The sequence below is a fragment of the Mixophyes fleayi genome, chromosome 7, assembly GCF_038048845.1.
Source record: "Mixophyes fleayi isolate aMixFle1 chromosome 7, aMixFle1.hap1, whole genome shotgun sequence".
NCBI classification, from domain to species: Eukaryota; Metazoa; Chordata; class Amphibia; order Anura; family Limnodynastidae; genus Mixophyes; species Mixophyes fleayi.
This window is the reverse complement of record NC_134408.1, coordinates 111,543,988-111,562,263: the sequence shown is the minus strand read 5'-3', so window position 1 is coordinate 111,562,263 and position 18,276 is coordinate 111,543,988. Positions and strand designations below refer to the sequence as shown.

Genomic DNA, 18,276 nt, shown 5'->3' with positions numbered 1-18,276 from the left:
TTTTCATATGTAGTGATGTTCTCTTGTTGTTTTAACATTTCTTCTTAAAAACATACAAGTATCCATGTGCTTAGTTGTTCCTCCACATATATACATGCATATAATTATACATATATATACATAGTATTTATCAAGTTACACACACAACCATTTTTGAAAATATATATATATACATGTATTTTATTCTATTTAGCTAACATTCTAACGTGAGAATAGATTGACATTAGCAAAATTGCTATTTACTAGATCCATATTTTAATAAACATTTGACTATAATGAGAAAGGTATAGAATTTTTAAAAAAATATATATTATAGAAACCAGAATCTACCATTACTATCAGGCAGACATAGAGCATAAAAAATATATAAATAAAATAATAAAAAGGAAAAAGGGAGATCACTACATAGGCAGACATCTAGTTATCTGGTAGAACTCGTTCATATAATATCATTAAGTTCAAGAGACTCATTTAGACCTACAGGGTACAATGTGTCTAAGAGATAAATCCAGTATACCTCCTGTTTGCATAATTTTTTATATCTATCTCCTCCCCTTGCTGTAGGTTTAACACACTCCAAACCAGTAATAGAGAGACCTTCTGGATTACTATCATGCTTATCACAAAAATGTCTCGACACACTGTGAGATCTCAAACCCTTTAGAATATTTCTTCTATGCTCATTGAAACGCAGTTTAAGTTTTCTTGTCGTACGACCTACATAATATAGGTTACAACTGCACCTCAGTAAGTAAATTACATAAGAAGAATTACAGTTGATAAAACCCCGTATATTATACATTTTCTTTGACTCTATGTTTTCCACTGAAATTTCCTTATTCCTAATATATTTACAGGTTATACAGCGGGCTCCACCACATCTATAAGAACCATCTGGAACTGAGGCGAACCATTTTAGTTGTGTTTCCATCATAGGACTACCGCTACTTCCAGAATTGTCACATGACTTTTTTATTTTTATTTGTGAATGTCTTTTCAAAAAACTTGGTGCCAATAAATTTTTTTGACATAGCAAATATGGCACCTTTTATAATCCAACATGTTATGTTCGCATCTTTTCTTTTTGGGGTTAGTAGTTTGCCATTAATATTTTGTCCTTTGTCTTTCTTGTCACCCCTTATAGGAGACAATGCATATTCTTTTCGCCCTTGGCTCTCACTTCTATTTTGAACCCACACATGGAACAGGAAGTCTCCTACACCTCAGCCTGGTGGTGTTCTTATGTATGCCCCAAGGACTGTATGTGATATCATTGCTCTGTGTGTGTGGGGTTCCATAACATTGCTGTTAGGAGTAGGGTTCCTTGGGTGGAAAAGGCCGAGGTTGTTTGCTGTGACGAAATGAGTGTGATAACCCTGTGAGTATTCAGTTTCTCATTTCTCACATAATGTGGATTATTGCATGTACTTTTTATAGCCCATGTGTTTGTTCCCCAGCTCACCAGACTATAACTGCATTGTCCAATTACATGTGGCTAAGGGGACATTGTAGTTCAGTGTACATATGTATATTGTGTATTGTATATTGATGACTTGCAGTAAGGTTGCTATTCATTGTCTTTAAAGTGAAGCCAGGGGAATTATGGGTAGGGATCAGGTTGCCATGTGCTGGAGTAGGAAAACTAATTAGTGTCCATTGTTCACACCAGGCTAGTACAGACAGGCCTTCTACCAGGGGAGGTTCTCTAAAAGGACAGCTCATCTTCACTGCCCTCTCCAACCCCCCCTAGTCCAGCACCGACCAATGGTTTAGAAGAATAGACCCAGGGGGTTGCATAGGGAGGAGAAAGACTGTGGAAATTAGACCTGAGATATAAGGAGCGACTCCAGGGGGGAAGGGTGTTCATGCTGGGATTTCATTCATGAAGGTGCATCTAGTTTTGAATTGTCGTTTTCTAACTAGCGTCTATATATGCAGCTGAGAGGGATCCAGGGGTCGTGAAGTCTGGACAGCAGGTGACTATATCTCATTAAGTTATTGGGGTAAGGGACAGATAATGTGGTAAATCTGCCTGGCATTTATTTACTGTATGTACATAATATTCTAGTGTTGTTTGTATGACAATAAATATACTGTTGTATTTTTATAGCTGCATTTTGCCTGAGTGACCATACGAATCCTAGAAGGTACTGGGTAGACTTCCCTGGCATAGCCAGCGTGAAGTGGGTAGCAGTGGGCCAGATACACCCAGTATCTTCACACTTGCCAGGAGGTGAAAGATGTGGTCCCAAGATCTCCTGATTCTGAACAGGGGTCAGACTGAGCGCCCCGGGGGACCGATGCCCCCCTGCCACCCGGCCCAGCCCGCCCCTGGTGCTCCATACAGATGAGGGTAGTATTGACTGTGGTCAGGTTACTCTGTAAATTGTGCTCCATGCGGGTGAGAGTATTGCTTATTTCATTAAGATTTTGAGGCTAGTGGGGTCCAACAAGGGAATTACCCCTCGCAAAATCCTGCGTCTAAGTCCCGGGATTTTAGACCCGGGATTTTGTGGTTGGACTATTCATACTGCACCAAGACCCGGGTTTTTCAGCGTGCCTCTGCAAAAACCCGGGTTTTTGGTGCAGTATGAATGGGGTATGAGTTTCTGTGCTTATTGTTTTTGTACTGTGCTGTCTCACCTTGTATTGTAATTTTGTTTGTCCCTGTACAGCGCTACGGACACCTAGTGGTGCCCTATAAATAAAAATTAATAATAATAATAATAATAATAAGGCTAAATGGGCAGGTAGTAGAGTAGAAGGTGAAAAAGAGGGTAGAAACTGGGTGCTCACACTTGGGTGTATGCCTCATTTGTTTAGCATACAACAATTTTTTTTAATAGAGCGCATGCACACAGAACTTGTATGCTTAAGTAAATTTGTTGATTTGTTCATATCTGATACTTGCGCCTTTTTAAGACTTGAGCAGTGGAACAGGGAGGGTACAGTCTAGCGCAGGCATATTGCATAATTGCAAGTAAGATAGACCTTCAAGGAAACATAGGTACATATGTCTGTAGCTGTATCCCTTGCCCGTGCCGGAGGGCTGGTGCAAATACACGTTGATCATGATGATAGTTGGCCGCTTCTGATTGCCTGATTGTCGAATGATCTCTACTTTTGGGATCGGATATCTTCTCCATCAGCTTTCACCTGGAAGGTTGAATCCACAGATGAGAATGAGATTTGCTGTTCATAGAGTAATGAGAGACATTGACTGCAAAACTTTGTGTGCTTATTATTATGAAATAACAGAGGGCCTTAAATTTAGTTCCATATAAAGTTTTCCACCATCTTCACTATGTTATATTTGTTGGTTTCAATACGTGTGGATACTAAACACTTGTATTGAAATAACTAATTTTATATCCCAGCCGACTAGACTTTTCATGCATGCATTTTGGGATTGTATGGCCCGTTATTTTTTATCCCTAATCCACTCATATTGCTGATTTTAGATTGAGATGCTGAACTTCCTTAGTGGGTTTATTTCTGTTCCTGTTATTTTTTTTTTATACTTTTCAAGTGTTGCTTATTGAGTTCACCTGTGCAGCACTGCCATTTTCATTTCTTCTATAAGGAAGACAATAGCTGCTGTATTATAGAGGTTTTATTTTTAATGAAACATAATTGTGAATGTAGTTTTAGCTATCAATAAAAATGTTAAGAGATGAGATGTCTCCGACTCAGCATAAGGGCATAAATGTTATTTTTACATGCGTTTGTTATTAGTGTTTTTTGTAACCCATATAATACAGCCTCAAGCCTTTTGCAGCACACAGAAAAGATTGCAATTGAACTCATACAAAAGACTGTACAGTTAAACGAACTAAGCAAGCTCTGAGTACTTTTGGGGGTATATTCACTAAACTGTGGGTTTGAAAAAGTGGAGATGTTGCCTATAGCAACCAATCAGATTCTAGCTGTCATTTTGCAGAAAGTACAAAATAAATAACTAGAATATGATTGGCTGCTATAGGCAACATCTCCACTTTTTCAAACCTGCAGTTTAATAAATGTACCCCATATGTCATGTGTAGTTTTATTTCTCCTATAAACCTACAAATTCCTGAGTTGATGTCAACTCGCAGTGAACTGATTAGGGTTCTTGCCTCTACTCACAGACATTGCTGACATTTTCAGATTAGCCTGAGTAATCAGCTGAGAGCAAAATGCTGCATATGCAGCAGAAATGCCTTGAAATTGATACAATAGACATATTTCTACCATCAGTGACATTATACATGTGTAGCAGAAATGCTGTAAATATTTAGAAAATTATTATGGTACAAGTGGATGACAGAACATGCTGGAGGAGGTGGAACTAGAAACATACCTATTAGTGAGAAAAACACACAATGAATTTTTTAAATATTTTATTTGAAATAAATACTCACCAAATACCTTCTTTTCCACTTTATTGTTCACCTAACTACATAAGGAATCAGGTAGGTAAAACCTAGAGCAAACAATGAGTTCTTGCTACTAGCGAGTAAACGAAAAGGGGCCTTTATGAGAATAGTCAATCAGTGGGGCTTGTTTCTAATTGGCTGGAAAATGGTAAAGCCACACTGTTCATTCATTGACCAAGTAAGGTCAATATGCAAACAGCCAATCAGATTGGCTTTCCTATGCTCATTCTGGTTTTTATATTTTTTTTGTTTCTGATTACTTTAATTATTTTAGTTGTGTGTTTGTGGAAGGGTAACACATGTTTTTATTTATTTATATATAGTAGATCTACATGCTGATAATCTCCAACAGCAGCTTGCATTTTTACAACAGCCATTTGGACCTCACAACATAAAAGGGTACAGAGTGGTATGAGGGTACAAAGTGATAAGAGGACACAGAGTAGTAAGAGGGTACAGAGTGATAAGGGGGCACAGAGTGATAAGGGGGCACAGAGTGATGGAGGGGGCACAGAGTGATAAGGGGGCACAGAGTGATAAGGGGGCACAGAGTGATGAAGGCGAACAGTGTGATGAAGGGGGCACAGTGTGATTATGGGGCAGACATATCTGTTATTTCTTGCTTCTATTGTTGTGAACAAAGCTGAGAGACTTGCATCATAATATACATTAATTTCTGTGACACATAGGGGGAATTTTTGTATCAATTTTTGGAACCGTTACTACAGTAATAGTGCGCATTATTTACGTTAGTACGATAATTTCAATGCTGATTTTTGCTCGTAGCTCTGAGAGCCGCGAGCAGGAATCCATGTTAAAATGACCGCACTAATGGTAATAGTGCGCAGGTCACATTACTCTCACGATTAACATTATCAGCTGAAATCCCCCCAATAGTGTTGTAGGGCACAAGGCCTGCAGGAGTCAGGACTGACCGCTATTGAAGATAAAAGCGTTCAACCATAGCTGCATCAACTGCTTGCCCACAACAAATATATATATTGACTGGAGGCTTTTACAACTTATATTGTAATAGGAGACCTGTCCCTGACACAGTTAACACAATATAAGTGGTCTGCCAATAAAATATACATTTATGATCTGCATAAGCCTACTAGTATATTAACAAGTGTATACCTGTTTGCTGACTGACATTATAACTGTGAGTACCTGCATATATCATCTGCTGCAGTTCTGTAATAAAACCAATATCCTGATTAAGTTTAAACATGCTTTGAAATACAACTGAGTACAAGCAATTCTGCTTGAGCAAAACTCATACAGTATTTTCTCCAGCTGTGGAAACCACAAATTAAGCCTGCGCTGAATCCTATAAGGAGGCAATTACTTACTTTGGAACTATGCAACAAATGTACAATATCTTCAGTTCCTCTCCACAAAGGTGGGAAATTCTGAAAGAGCATCTCCCTGCTTCACTTCATAATATATCCACAACTTGATGATCTGCACATATTGATTCTGTTAAACCATAATTTCCATTCTTTGGGAACGTCTTTATCAAATATAGAAATTCTTAATCTCACTGCAAAACTCGATCAGAAATTCAGTCCAGTAAGAAGTACTTGTCACAAGCTCAGATTCAGGTGGAACCTCGAGGTTGGACACTACCCACGAAGAGGCGCAGAGTCTAACAGAGAGGGAGGTTTTCATCAGGTATTCCTGGAAGGGAATATGGACTTTGCAGCTCCCAAACCGCAGGTCGCGGCCCTCTAGTGGGTGTCAAGGGAGACCGGGTGGAGAGCCCAGAAGCTAAGGTCAGATGACAGGAAGCCGACTGCAGCAGGTGTATACAGCAGTCGAGAGGAGCGAGAACAACTAGGTAAGTAGAACAGGCAAATATAGGTGCACAGTGGTGCAACAATCTGCAGAAAAACACTGCGGTCCTGAAGAGCTAGATAGCCCAGGGGCAGGATTTGTGAGAAGTGCGATGGTCTGCAAGAGTTTACTGGGATCCAGGTAGTGGCAGGCAACCAGGATTGCGAGGAGCTGCAGAGGGGGTGTAGCCAGGGCCGGATTAACCCGAGGTCTAACTGGGCTATAGCCCAGGGGCCTCGGGCATCCAGGGGGCCCTTCAAACTCCTCAGCAGCATTATTGATCGGTCGGGGGTGGGGGCGCCCCCGGCCCGATCGATGCTGCTGAGTACTGTCAGTGCAGTCCTCCGTCCCGGCGCGCTGTAGTCTGCTTACTGAGGATATCTCGCGAGAGTTCATGAACTCTCGCGAGATCTCCTCAGTAAGGAGCTTACAGCGCGCCGGGACGGAGGACTGCACTGACAGGTAAGTGCTTGGGGGGGGGTCCTCGCGGGGGGTGGGGGGTGGCGGACGGCTCACATTGGGGGCCTCGCGGGGAATGGAGGGCCCCTTAGCCCAGGGGCCTCCATTACCTTAATCCGGCCCTGGGTGTAGCACTGAGGTCCTGAAGAGCTGGAAAGCCCTGGTGCAGGATCTGTAGGAGGTGCAATGGTCTACAGAGGAATGCAGCAACAAACAATGAGAAACCAAACAGGAGCCAGAGATAGGAGCGCCCTAACAGATAGGGGGACCAGAAGATCTGGCAGATAATGAAAGTAGGAGGTGCTTTTTATAGAGGAAGCTAGCCAGCAATCAACCAATGGTTTAAATGAAGGAAAGTTATAAAAGCTGGGTCCGCGCATGCGCAGAACTGCCAGCAAGATAGCGCCTGCCAGTGGGAAGCAAAGCACTGTTTATGGAGAGGAGGGTGGCTGCAGGAGGGGACAGGTAGAAGTACCGGACCCCAACTGTAGGGAAAATGGGTCCGGTGCATGACAGTACTTGACGAAATTTGAATTCGTTGCCTTTGTGGAAAAAGCTACTTACAATGATCGACCAAACTACCCTCCTTATTGAAGCATGCAATGCTACATTGGACGTTCAGCTGGACAACATCAAATGTCTTATCAAAAACGTTGAACAGATGTGTAATAAATAGGATGAGATCATCATAGAGTGCAAAATTGTAGAAAAAACGTTGAGATTGCAACCGAGTTCTCCACCAGGCGCCACTTACCTACTCAATTCGATGCTGAAAACCACTATACGGTCAACGTTTTCTATATAATTGTTATAGATCATAGATCATAGTCATAGATCCATCGTCAATTTACTTAATTGTAAGTAATTTGTAACTTGTTTAAGTTTCTTTGGGAGTTCAACAAAGCTGTAGTGCTCCACAGTTGAAAACTTTCAGCAACAATACAAGAAAGATATTTCCCAAGGTTTGAGTGACAAACTAATTTTCCTGAAGCAAATTTTAAGAAAACAAGTCAAAGTAACTCCTTACATAAATCCTAGAACAAGGACTTTCCGGGGTGTTTCCCACCATGACAATTGCTTTGCGCATTTTCAGAGTACCAGTATCTATTGCTTCTGGGGAACGATCGTTCAAGTGTACTGAAAAATTTAAAAAACTATCATCACTTAAATATGGGGCAATTGAATGGGCTGGCCATTCTCAATATAAACTGTGAAAGTTGGACTTTTTCAAATTGATGTATTTGCAGGAAAAAATTTAAAAAGCACCTTTAAATCTCCAATAATGCAGTACATCAGTATATGTACACAGTATTTTATTTGTAAATGTTAATAAAGTTAAGCATTAAAATCAATTTAATATACATTTTAATTGCATTTTTAATGGGTTTTTTTGTTTTCTTTTAAAGAAAGACAGGGTGGGTGGGGGGGGGCCTCTTAATTTGGGATTCCCTGGGCCTCAATGAACCTCTGAAAGGGCCTGGCTAGGAGTGATCCCTTCCCCCTTCTGAATCCTCCACTGAATCTACCTAGAGCTAAAGAGAATGATTGTCCCAGAGCACAGTAAAATGGAGGTAGGAAAGATGGAGATTGCTCATTGAGGCCCGCTAAGTGCCCACGATAATCTTTGAATGGCTTTGTGTCATATTTGACCAAGTGGACTAATGAAATCCTATAATTCTCTCATTTATATTATACCACTAAAAACTAAGTATAAGACAATTATGCAAGCATACACTGCAGAGCTGCATTAAATCCAATACATAGCTGTACTAATATAAACTTAATTATCTCATTAAAATCCATTTCAACAATGTCAAGCACAAAGGATTATAATTAAGGAGTCATATTGTCTCATATGCACAATATTTTCTATGTGGAGGCACAAGCTGCATTATACTCAAGAGGACTCGCTCTCCCTCCTGCTCTCTCCCTCTCCCCACTTGTGTTGGTTCAGTTGCTGTCTGTGCAGTTTTGCAGGCAATCATTGAGCATCAAGTGATTTCAGCACAATCTTCAGTTGGAAAAAAATGAAGGATCCGGAAACTGCAAAAAATTCTGCTCTGCAAAGGGAGGGATCTGATCCCAAAACAAAAGGTATGGACATGACATTGTGGAAGGACATGTATGTATGTCTATTTATATATGTCCATTCTGTTTTTATAACCATACAGCAATACATCACTTCCTATGCTTCTCTGCATACAGTATTCTGTGCTGTCTTATTGTGTCTGTACATAATGCCAGGCATGCATGAAAATGAATCAGACACATTTTATTTGCTAGTCCTGGTATTTAAATAAAATGAACAGAAAACAATACAATGCAGGATTGTAACTGTAACACACTCAAGGTATAATAGCAGACCATTATAAATGAATGGCATTATATTCATATAGCAGTGCAATTTATGTGTATAGGTGTCATGATATAATATATTATGTTAAGCATTGTATATAAATAATGCATATATTGTATTATTAATAAAAATGCCTGATATTTCTCTAGAGTTATAGATTCCATAGCCTCCTATCCACAAATTGCCAAGTGGCTCAAATGAATCCGTCTGTGCAAGAAGCTATCACCAGTTGCTGATGTTCAGTACAACACTAGTTAAACCATAGTAATACTGTATCCTACCTGAGATCACATTAAATTCTACACATATTATTATGTACCCAAATTGTATCCAATTACTGAACAGAATTCTGCTGAATTGGATTCTTGTCTTGTACTGATTTCATATATGTGCAAGGTGAAACTAGTGCTCAATGTTTACAACGTATCTAATACAGTTTTTTTAAAAGTAACATTTACAGATACTGTAAATTACAGAGACAGTTTCCCGTGGTCATTTTAGCAAGATAAGAAATCGTTGCTGCTGTGCAGAGAATGTGCTTGCAGCTATGGTGATTGTAGAACCTTTGTTTTCTAACCTGTCTGTCATAATGTGCTCTGAGTCAGTACGTGGGTTACTAGGAATATGCAATTAACGTAATACTTCTATGAGTGGACCTGTCTTACGGAATGCATGTGGGAGGGTAGGTGGTTAGACAGATTTATTTACAGCATAATGCCACAGGGTTGTGATAGTTCAATGCATACTGAAGTGACAGGTGATGGTATAGAAATGTCAATATGGGATGAACAATCTCTCCCTCTCTAAAGGGTGGGAGGGATGTATGCGTTTGAGATGACGCGTGAGGTAAAAATAGACATGGTATGATTGTATACAGTGGTGGTAGTGGCAAAGATTGAGCAAAGCGCACAAATACATAATCACGATGGGTCTGATTCATTAGGGATCTTAAATGAAGAGGATTCTTATTTCACTCTCCTGGACAAAACCATGTTACATTGCAAGAGGTGTAAATTTCAGTGTACAAATAAGCTATCAAGTATTTGTGTGCTACATGAAAAAACAGGCAGTATTTAACTTATGTGCAAAACAGAACACTCATTTGCACCCCTTTCAATGTAACATGGTTTTGTCCAGGAGACTGAAATAAGAATCCTCTTCATTTAAGATCCTTAATGAATCAGGCCCGATGTGCGGATAGCATGTAATTCGTAGAAGTGTGAAGAGGACATTACCTTTTGAACAAGTGATGGATGTGATGGGTAGCAATGAATTACTGTGTATGACGTAGGAAGGTGTGGATGGGTCATAGCTGAAAACGTTGGACACAGCTATTTATGCAGGGTGATGTGTGATAAATGGTGCGAGTATAGTCAGTGTGAGGAATGTGTGTGAAATTGTAGGGAAGGGGGGTTGTATGTTTTATAGAGATATGATCAGGAATGACACTTAAAGATATGAGTTGGATGGACTGAAATAAGGAACTGGGAGAGAGAAATATTTGTTCACTTATGTGAGACTGAACGTTATTAGATCATTTATCATATAATTGGCTATTAGTAGAGGTTTTTACAATATTTAATAATAATGACAACCAGGTGTCACATATTATAGTTTGCACTAATTTACGCCTATGGAAGCCAGAAGCAGTGGAAGCTGTGATTAGCAAATTACTCTCAATGCGCCTCTGTCTACAGAACAGAGCAAACAAAACGAATGCTCTAGATGCATCTAACGAGCATCCAGCTGATTCTGCAGACTAGCATGCCTATCATCTTGCTCTCTGATTAGACTGAAAAGAGCTGATATCCCATGGTGCCGCAATGCTGGATCACCCAGTATGTGACAGGCTGAGACTCTGTTGTCCCCATGGTAACAGTCTTGGTCCTATGTATTGTAATTAACACCGGCCAGTTCATTAGTGCGATTGTTAGCTTATACCAAGGCTGGCACCAGCTATTATTGCATAATGTAATCTATATCTGAGAACGCTCTTCTAGAAAGTAGCTGGCACACACTAATGGTTATATACAAATCACTGAATATGTGGGCCTGCAGAGCATTAATTTACTAATGTGCCTAAATGTTCACATTGCACAAAACAAAAAGCAAATCCTCATACCATTTTGGGAACTTTCCATGGGAAAATACTCTCTACTACATTTTTTGAGTTTGCAAGTCTGGTTGACAACCTGCATGATGCAAAGAGTAAACAACATGCCACTAAAGTCCTGCATTTTACCACTTTATGACCAACCCTATAATTATATTCAATGTGTCTGCTCTCTCAAATCATACTGACCTGTTTAGCCTCATTTTTATCTTAAATTATTTGAGTGAGAGGACATCAGGACTGACCTTATTACATATTTTTATTACATTGCTATGAATGTGCCTAGAAACACACTTTCCCATATAAAGTTAATCTGGAAGGTGCAAATGACACCTAAATGAAACTATAGTGGGAAACAAAGCCTTGTGGGTGCCTGCAGTCCAGAGATGGCCGTCAAAAATGCACCTTCTCCATACCTTGAATCTCACTTTTGTATTTGGACACAAAATAAGGCAAACAAGTGCATCTCACATTTTGGGGGGGAATTCAATTGACCGCAGAGTTGTTTTTCAGTCACATACAGTACATTTTTTTTATATTGTTTTATTTTATTTTTTTTACTATACAATCATCTATACCGCGACAAAACACATTAGTACATACATATTAGTACATATAACATACATAAATATATTAATTAGTGAGTTTATTATTTTTCTGAAATTTTTTCTTTTACATCCTGTTTGTAAAATAAAATCACCTTTTTCATGTTATGCATTACTGCTAAACATAATTTATCTTTTTTTTTTTACATTATTACATGATTTCAAATAGTTTTCTTATGTTTTAAATTTTTTGCACAGCCATGAGAGGTGCGAGATAAAACTGGAGATTTGACAGTTTACCGCGCCGCGTTAAAAAACAATTGAATAGCTTTTAACGCTTCTCCCTCCCTCTCTATAATTTTAATGGATCTTCTACTTGTCCGCGATAGGACCGTTTCTGCAAAAAACGCTGCATTAAAAATTTTATTGAATATCGGGTAAAGTTAACCTGCTCTAAAATGACTTAACATGGTGTAAAAAAAAACTTTTGGTCATTTGAATTCCCCCCTTTTGTTATCTGCTTTATACATTGTCTGTAGTTGTAGGCACCACATGCCTGTTTCTATCTTTAGGTACCACACTTATAAGACATAATATTTAATAAAGATTTTGTTTTTACCTGAAACATACTATTTGGCTTCCATTTAAAGCTTACTAATTTCAAAAGTGAAAACATCTTCCTTTATTTTAGCTATATTAGATAGATTTATTGTCACCTTTTTATATTGGGGTTTGTTCATACAACAGAATTTTTCCATTTTTTCCTAGGCTTCCATCTTCATGAAGCACTTCTGTTTCCGAAGCAAATTTTGAGCAAAACTCTGTGTATCAATGTCCCTGGTGGTGAGTCTATGTGGGTACATGCAAAATGATTTTGTGCTACAATGTCTGGAAAGGAACAATGCAATGCAGGCAATGGCATTGATGTGATGGATCACCACATTTATATTCAGACTTTGAAACCATAATTACAGGGACTGTTACAGAGCTGGATTAACATGTCATGATGCCCTTGGCAAGATACTTGTCCCCTCCTCCGATCCACTCTAGATAAGCTGGGGCTGAAGGCAAAGCTTAAAAAGCACCACCCTAAGTATACATGAAAATGGATATAAATAACTATTTGGCGCCTGTATAATTAACTTTAGTGAGCGTGTATATATACCTATTCCCTGTGTCCCTCCACATCTCCACATTGTCTCATGTCTTCTTTGTGTACCTAAATTTTCTGCTCATATCTCTTGTGTCCCTTCAACTTTTCATAATGTCTCCCTTGTGTTTCTCTCCCCATGTACCCTGTTGTCATTTCATGTAACCCCCCCTCTCCCTCCTCACCTGCTTCCCTTGTGAGTAAGGGGTGGCTGAATTTTAAGAAATGCTGAAACCCATTTTGAAGTAAATTTCTATTTTGAAATATTTATAAAGAAATAATCAGACATTCATTTGAAACAAACCTGTAGTGAAAAGGGAGGAATTACAGTTCTAATGATTCATCCACAACATAACTGTGGGGAATAAAGCATAATCATAAGGGGTTGCATTATAATACTGTATACCAAATAAATCTGTGTTTCTCTGTAAGCCAGGGTGTAATGCAAATGAGTTCAAAGCAAATCCCTGCACTCAGAGTGTTAATGACCTAACTCAATGTGTAAAATGTGAGGCCAGAAAAACTGGCAAGTGTTTATTCTGTGGTCCTGCAGACCCAAGAACTATAAAATAACTGTCACGGTCTCAATAGATTCCGGGTCTTTACGATGCGAATCCTTGCATCTGCACAGTTAGCGTTTACACTAACAGGGTGCGGAGTCTAACGAGCAGATGGTGTTCACCAGGAACTGCCGCAAAGCAGTATGGTCTTAGCTGCGTCTGCTCGCAGGTCGCGGCCCCTGCTTGAGTACTGAACGAGACCCTCTTAGAGAGGCAGGAGAGTAGAAGGAACTGGATAGGAATGTCAGCCTTGTAGACAATAAAGTAGCAGGTACTTGAATGGAGTGTCAGCTTTGCAGACTAGTAGAATAGAATAGTTGGTACCTGAGTAGAGTGTCCGCTTTGCAGACGAGTAGAGTAGCAGGTACTTGATGGAATGTCAGCTTTGCAGACAAGTAGAATAGAATAGTTGGTACCTGAGTAGAGTGTCAGCTTTGCAGACGAGTAGAGTAGCAGGTACTTGAATGGAGTGTCAGCTTTGCAGACCAGTAGAATAGAATAGTTGGTACCTGAGTAGAGTGTCAGCTTTGCAGACGAGTAGAGTAGCAGGTACTTGATGGAGTGTCAGCTTTGCAGACAAGTAGAGTAGCAGGTACTTGATGGAGTGTCAGCTTTGCAGACAAGTAGAGTAGAATAGTTGGTACCTGAGTAGAGTGTCAGCTTTGCAGGCAAGTAGAATAGAATAGTAGCCACTTCTTAGGTACCCAAAGGCAACTGAGGAACAGGCACTGAAGGTTTGCAGGAAGTGCCTTTCTGTATTAGGCGCTAGGATTGCCTGGCCAATAGGAGAGCAGCCATAGTTTTTATAAGCTGCGGGTTTGCGCATGCGCAGACCCGAATCCAAGATGGCGGCGCCTAGGACGGAGCGGACCGCCGGAGGCAGGTAAGTTTGCCGGGGGTCGGGTGAGCTGCCCGATACCTTGGCGGATGACAATAACATTGTCATCTTTAGGGGGAACTCAACAGCTTCAAAGGTTTAATGGGGTGAGCTATGTCCTGGTAGTGGAGTGGTTTTTGGCACCTAAAGAGAAATCAAGGCATCGTCTCAACAAGGGGCCTTACACAAAGAGACATGGGCTCTATGACCACATGATAGCTTGCAATATTTTATATAGGCAAATATAATTCCATTTCCAAAATACCCATTACAATCAATATAATTAGAGATCAACCACATATTCATAAATAGGATGATGAAGGGCACCCCATACATCGAATAAAGCTTTCTATCACACAGGGATTGAGAGGAATTGAGTATCAGTTCAACTAATCCACTTGACCTATCCCTGTTTGGTACCTGTAGTTTGGTAAATTTGTATTGTATTTGTTAATGATGAACTTGGGTCTGTGTGACAATCCCCAGAAAAGATATGTTACATTTTAACATTGGGTATTACACATGAAAAAGTCTCCACTTACAGTAAATTTCCTAGTCACAAGTGTGATTTTTGACCGGTAAAGGTAACCAGGAGCGGTTTCCTGACAAAATAGAGGTGATCTATTGTTTGGCTGTTTGATTATTTGTTAAGTTATCAGATCAGTAGAGACTGGTGTCCTTGACAAATTTTTGGCAGCTTATGAGACTTTTCTATTTTTTAGTGCATAAATTGCTGGGTTTAAGTTATTATTCCCTGCACTTAAAGACTGGTAGTTTCCTTGAGAGGAATACAGCCGTGTTCATAAGGACAAAACTCAATGCTTTTTTTTATTTAAGACATACGTGCAAAACAGTTTCTATACTTCCCACTTTTTTTTTTTATTTTGCAACATTACTGAGGAGATGTTTGCTGCATATAAATGCATGGCAAATGGTGCACTGATTGCACAATGTGAGGAAAAAGGAATTCCCAACAGTGGCAAAAGCAAGAAGCAATTAATTGAAGCTCTTTTTCAGAGTTTTCAGAGCAAACATGGAGATTTATCCCATGAACAGATCAGCCAGGATTCAGAAAATGGTTTTGAATATTGCACTAAATACTGGACAGTTGCTTTCGGATGACTAATAGTTCAATTGTGGATACTGCTATGGCCGTTTATTTACAAAGTGCCCATAAATATTTGGGGCCAGCGGACATTGCAACCAAAATGCAGCTTATAAAAGCAGTGGCAGGAGAAATGATCTGCACAACGCCAGGCAGCCATGCTGGCAACAGAGAGATAAACTGCCATGAAAGCTGCAGAATGCCAAGCAGAGAGTCAAGCAGAAAGAGAAGCTGCAGAATGAGGGACAGAAAGGAGATACCAGCGGGAGCTTGCCAAATTCCAATGCCAGCCAAAAGGCAGAGAGGCTGGTATCCGAAGACCCTGTCCAGAGCATGTCCATATTCTGGATAAAGATGGGGATTTGGACACTTTTCTGAAAGGATTTGAAAACACCTGCAGCAGTATGGACTGCCCAAAGATCAGTGGACAGAGTGCCTAACCCTTGGTCTGAAAGTTAAAGCTTTGGAGGCCTTTGCAGACCTTCTCCCTAAAATGGACGGAGATTATGAGGCTATCAAAATTGCCCTGCTGCAACGTGATAGCATCACACATTAGGCTCACATGGATATATACCTTTTCAGGACTTGTGGCCCAACTGTCTGCTTCTTTCCAACAGTGGATAGGTGGATGGGGGGGGGTGTTAAAGTTTACCATATTTGATGCTCTGAAAGAATTAATGATCCAGGAGCAGTTTCTCACTTTGTGCCTAGCTGATGCGAAAGAATGGATAGTGGACCATGACCCTGCATTGTCTGCAAAAGCAGCTGGACTGGCTGACAAGTAAACTGTCAATCGGGCACCTGCAGCTAAAAGAGGAACTTTTGTGTCAGGGAGTCTGCCTCGAAAGGAAGGTGGCCAGGAGGAGTAACACAGCCCCCCTCAGTACCTTTACCTGCTGTTTCTTGTTCATCTTTTGGGAGGGTTGGGGAAAAGCCTGTTCTGGGAAACACCAGCGTTTTGTGTGCAAACAGGTGGGGCACATCAGTACCACTTGGCCAGAAAAAAAGAACACTACAACCTCCTCTGGGGGGATATCTTTCCCAACCATCCTGTGTGTTCCTGGACCCCAAGGGAGCTGGAAGGATAACTTGCAACCAGTCACTGTTGGTGACAAGGTATCTGTGGGGTTAAGAGACACTGGGACTGATGTGACACTGGTGTGTTCAGAGCTGGTGGGGTGTTTTCTGGGAAAATGTATTTCTGTGCAAGGGGTGGGTGCAATTCAGATTGCCGTGCCTATGGCAAAAGTTTATCTGGATTGGGGTGCTGGAAGAGAACTAAGAGAAGTAGGGGTATTGGAAAATATTCCTGCAAATGTGTTACTTGGGACTGATTTAGGTAGGCTGCTATCTCAGTATGTCTCCACTGAGTATGTTTTTGACTCTGCTGAGAGTACCAGTGTTTTTACCCAGGTACCAGGTTGTGAGAGGGAAAAGGTTTGTTCAGTTGTATCTGAAATGTGTAAACTAGGATGTGACAGGGAAAATATAGGTTCAATTGTACCTGAAATGTGTAAATTGTCTGTATCTGAGGAATTGGGGACAAGTGACAAAGTTTCTGCAAATGTTACTATTGATACTGGTGTAGATAAGATGCATACTAAAAATGGGGTAGATGATACTGTAGTTAATTCTGTTGTGTTAGATAATAGCAATTTTTTTTTATCCAAGTATTGTGTTCAGAAGTGAGGGTACATTGTAAATGGGAGGAAGGGCAGGATGAAATTGTGTGTTCATCTGTGCCTGAACCAGCAGTACCCAGGGCTGTAGAATATATGGGAGAGGCACATAGACATGGGCAATGGGAAGTAGCAGATGGGAGTAGTCCTTACATTGCTACTGTGACCTGTAGTCAGAATGTTCCCCATCCAGATCTCAATCTGAGTTCTGAACATTCACCTGAATTGTGTGTAGGGACAGGGAGGTCATTTGCTAACCCACACTCTCATCAGCCATCTTAGAGGAGGTATCTGAGGGGCCCAAAAACCCTGTTACTCTACATCCCCACTTTTTCCAAGGGGAAGTGGAGTGTTCTGTCCGGCAGCATCCCACCAAGATGAAACTTACATAGTGTTAACAGTAACAGATCCCATCTCACCCCTATATAGATCACAGGAAATTTGGAGGTGGTAGTGAGTTCCAATAACAAGGGATTTTTGAACTAGGTGGTAGGGCAGTTTGAAAATATGTATTCTGTTGAGCCAGAATAGTTCTTCCAAGAAGCCCCATAAGGAGACCTAGTTAGGCCGTGAAACAGAAAGTAATGCCAAGGAACCAAGCAACTCTGCTACTTTGCATCGCAACATAAAAACACAAGAGATGCTAGGAAACAATTACAGGTAATAGTTGTACCCCACTGCAACCCCTTCAACTTATAGTGCAAGGGGTGGGTAATGTTCCTTTGTCCTTAGGAACTGTAAAGATAAGACACTATGGTATAGAGGTTAGGTACCTGTTTGTGTGGATCAGGGGCACTTTCCCACGGAACACCTTAGATCCAAGTTTGGACACACAACACCCCTGACGAGAAATAGAACAGGCTGCAGTCCCCTTTCTGGTTCTGTCCCAAGCTGCTGAATTAGAGGTGAAAAACTCTGCAGTGCAGCATGCACAGGATTCCATCTCAGTATTCTTGAATAGTGTGACGGAAGCACTGGAGAAGTAGTAAATGTCCCAGGCTGTCATGTGTGCTTTAAAACCCAAGGAAGATTGTTTGTGTTTGGGAATTTCCCAAAGATTATGTTCAGCTGTAGGAAAAGCCGGGATAAGGGTCCCTGGGGATATGAATGGAGAGAGAAGGATGGGCTCCATTCATCAGGACCATTCCAGGGCTTCCATTATACCAGACACTACTGGTAAT

General features: G+C 40.5%; 1 protein-coding gene across 1 annotated transcript in view; it reads left to right on the top strand.

Annotated features, from left to right (window-relative positions):
• The first annotated feature begins 8,639 nt into the window (after positions 1-8,639).
• Positions 8,640-18,276, top strand: part of MREG (melanoregulin) — a 72,724-nt gene continuing 63,087 nt past the window's right edge. Inside the window, exons 1-2 of the mRNA XM_075180340.1 lie at positions 8,640-8,804; positions 12,493-12,567. Coding sequence (XP_075036441.1) covers positions 8,738-8,804; positions 12,493-12,567 — 142 coding nt within the window. The 5' untranslated portion in view covers positions 8,640-8,737. The remainder of the gene's footprint in view (positions 8,805-12,492; positions 12,568-18,276) is intronic.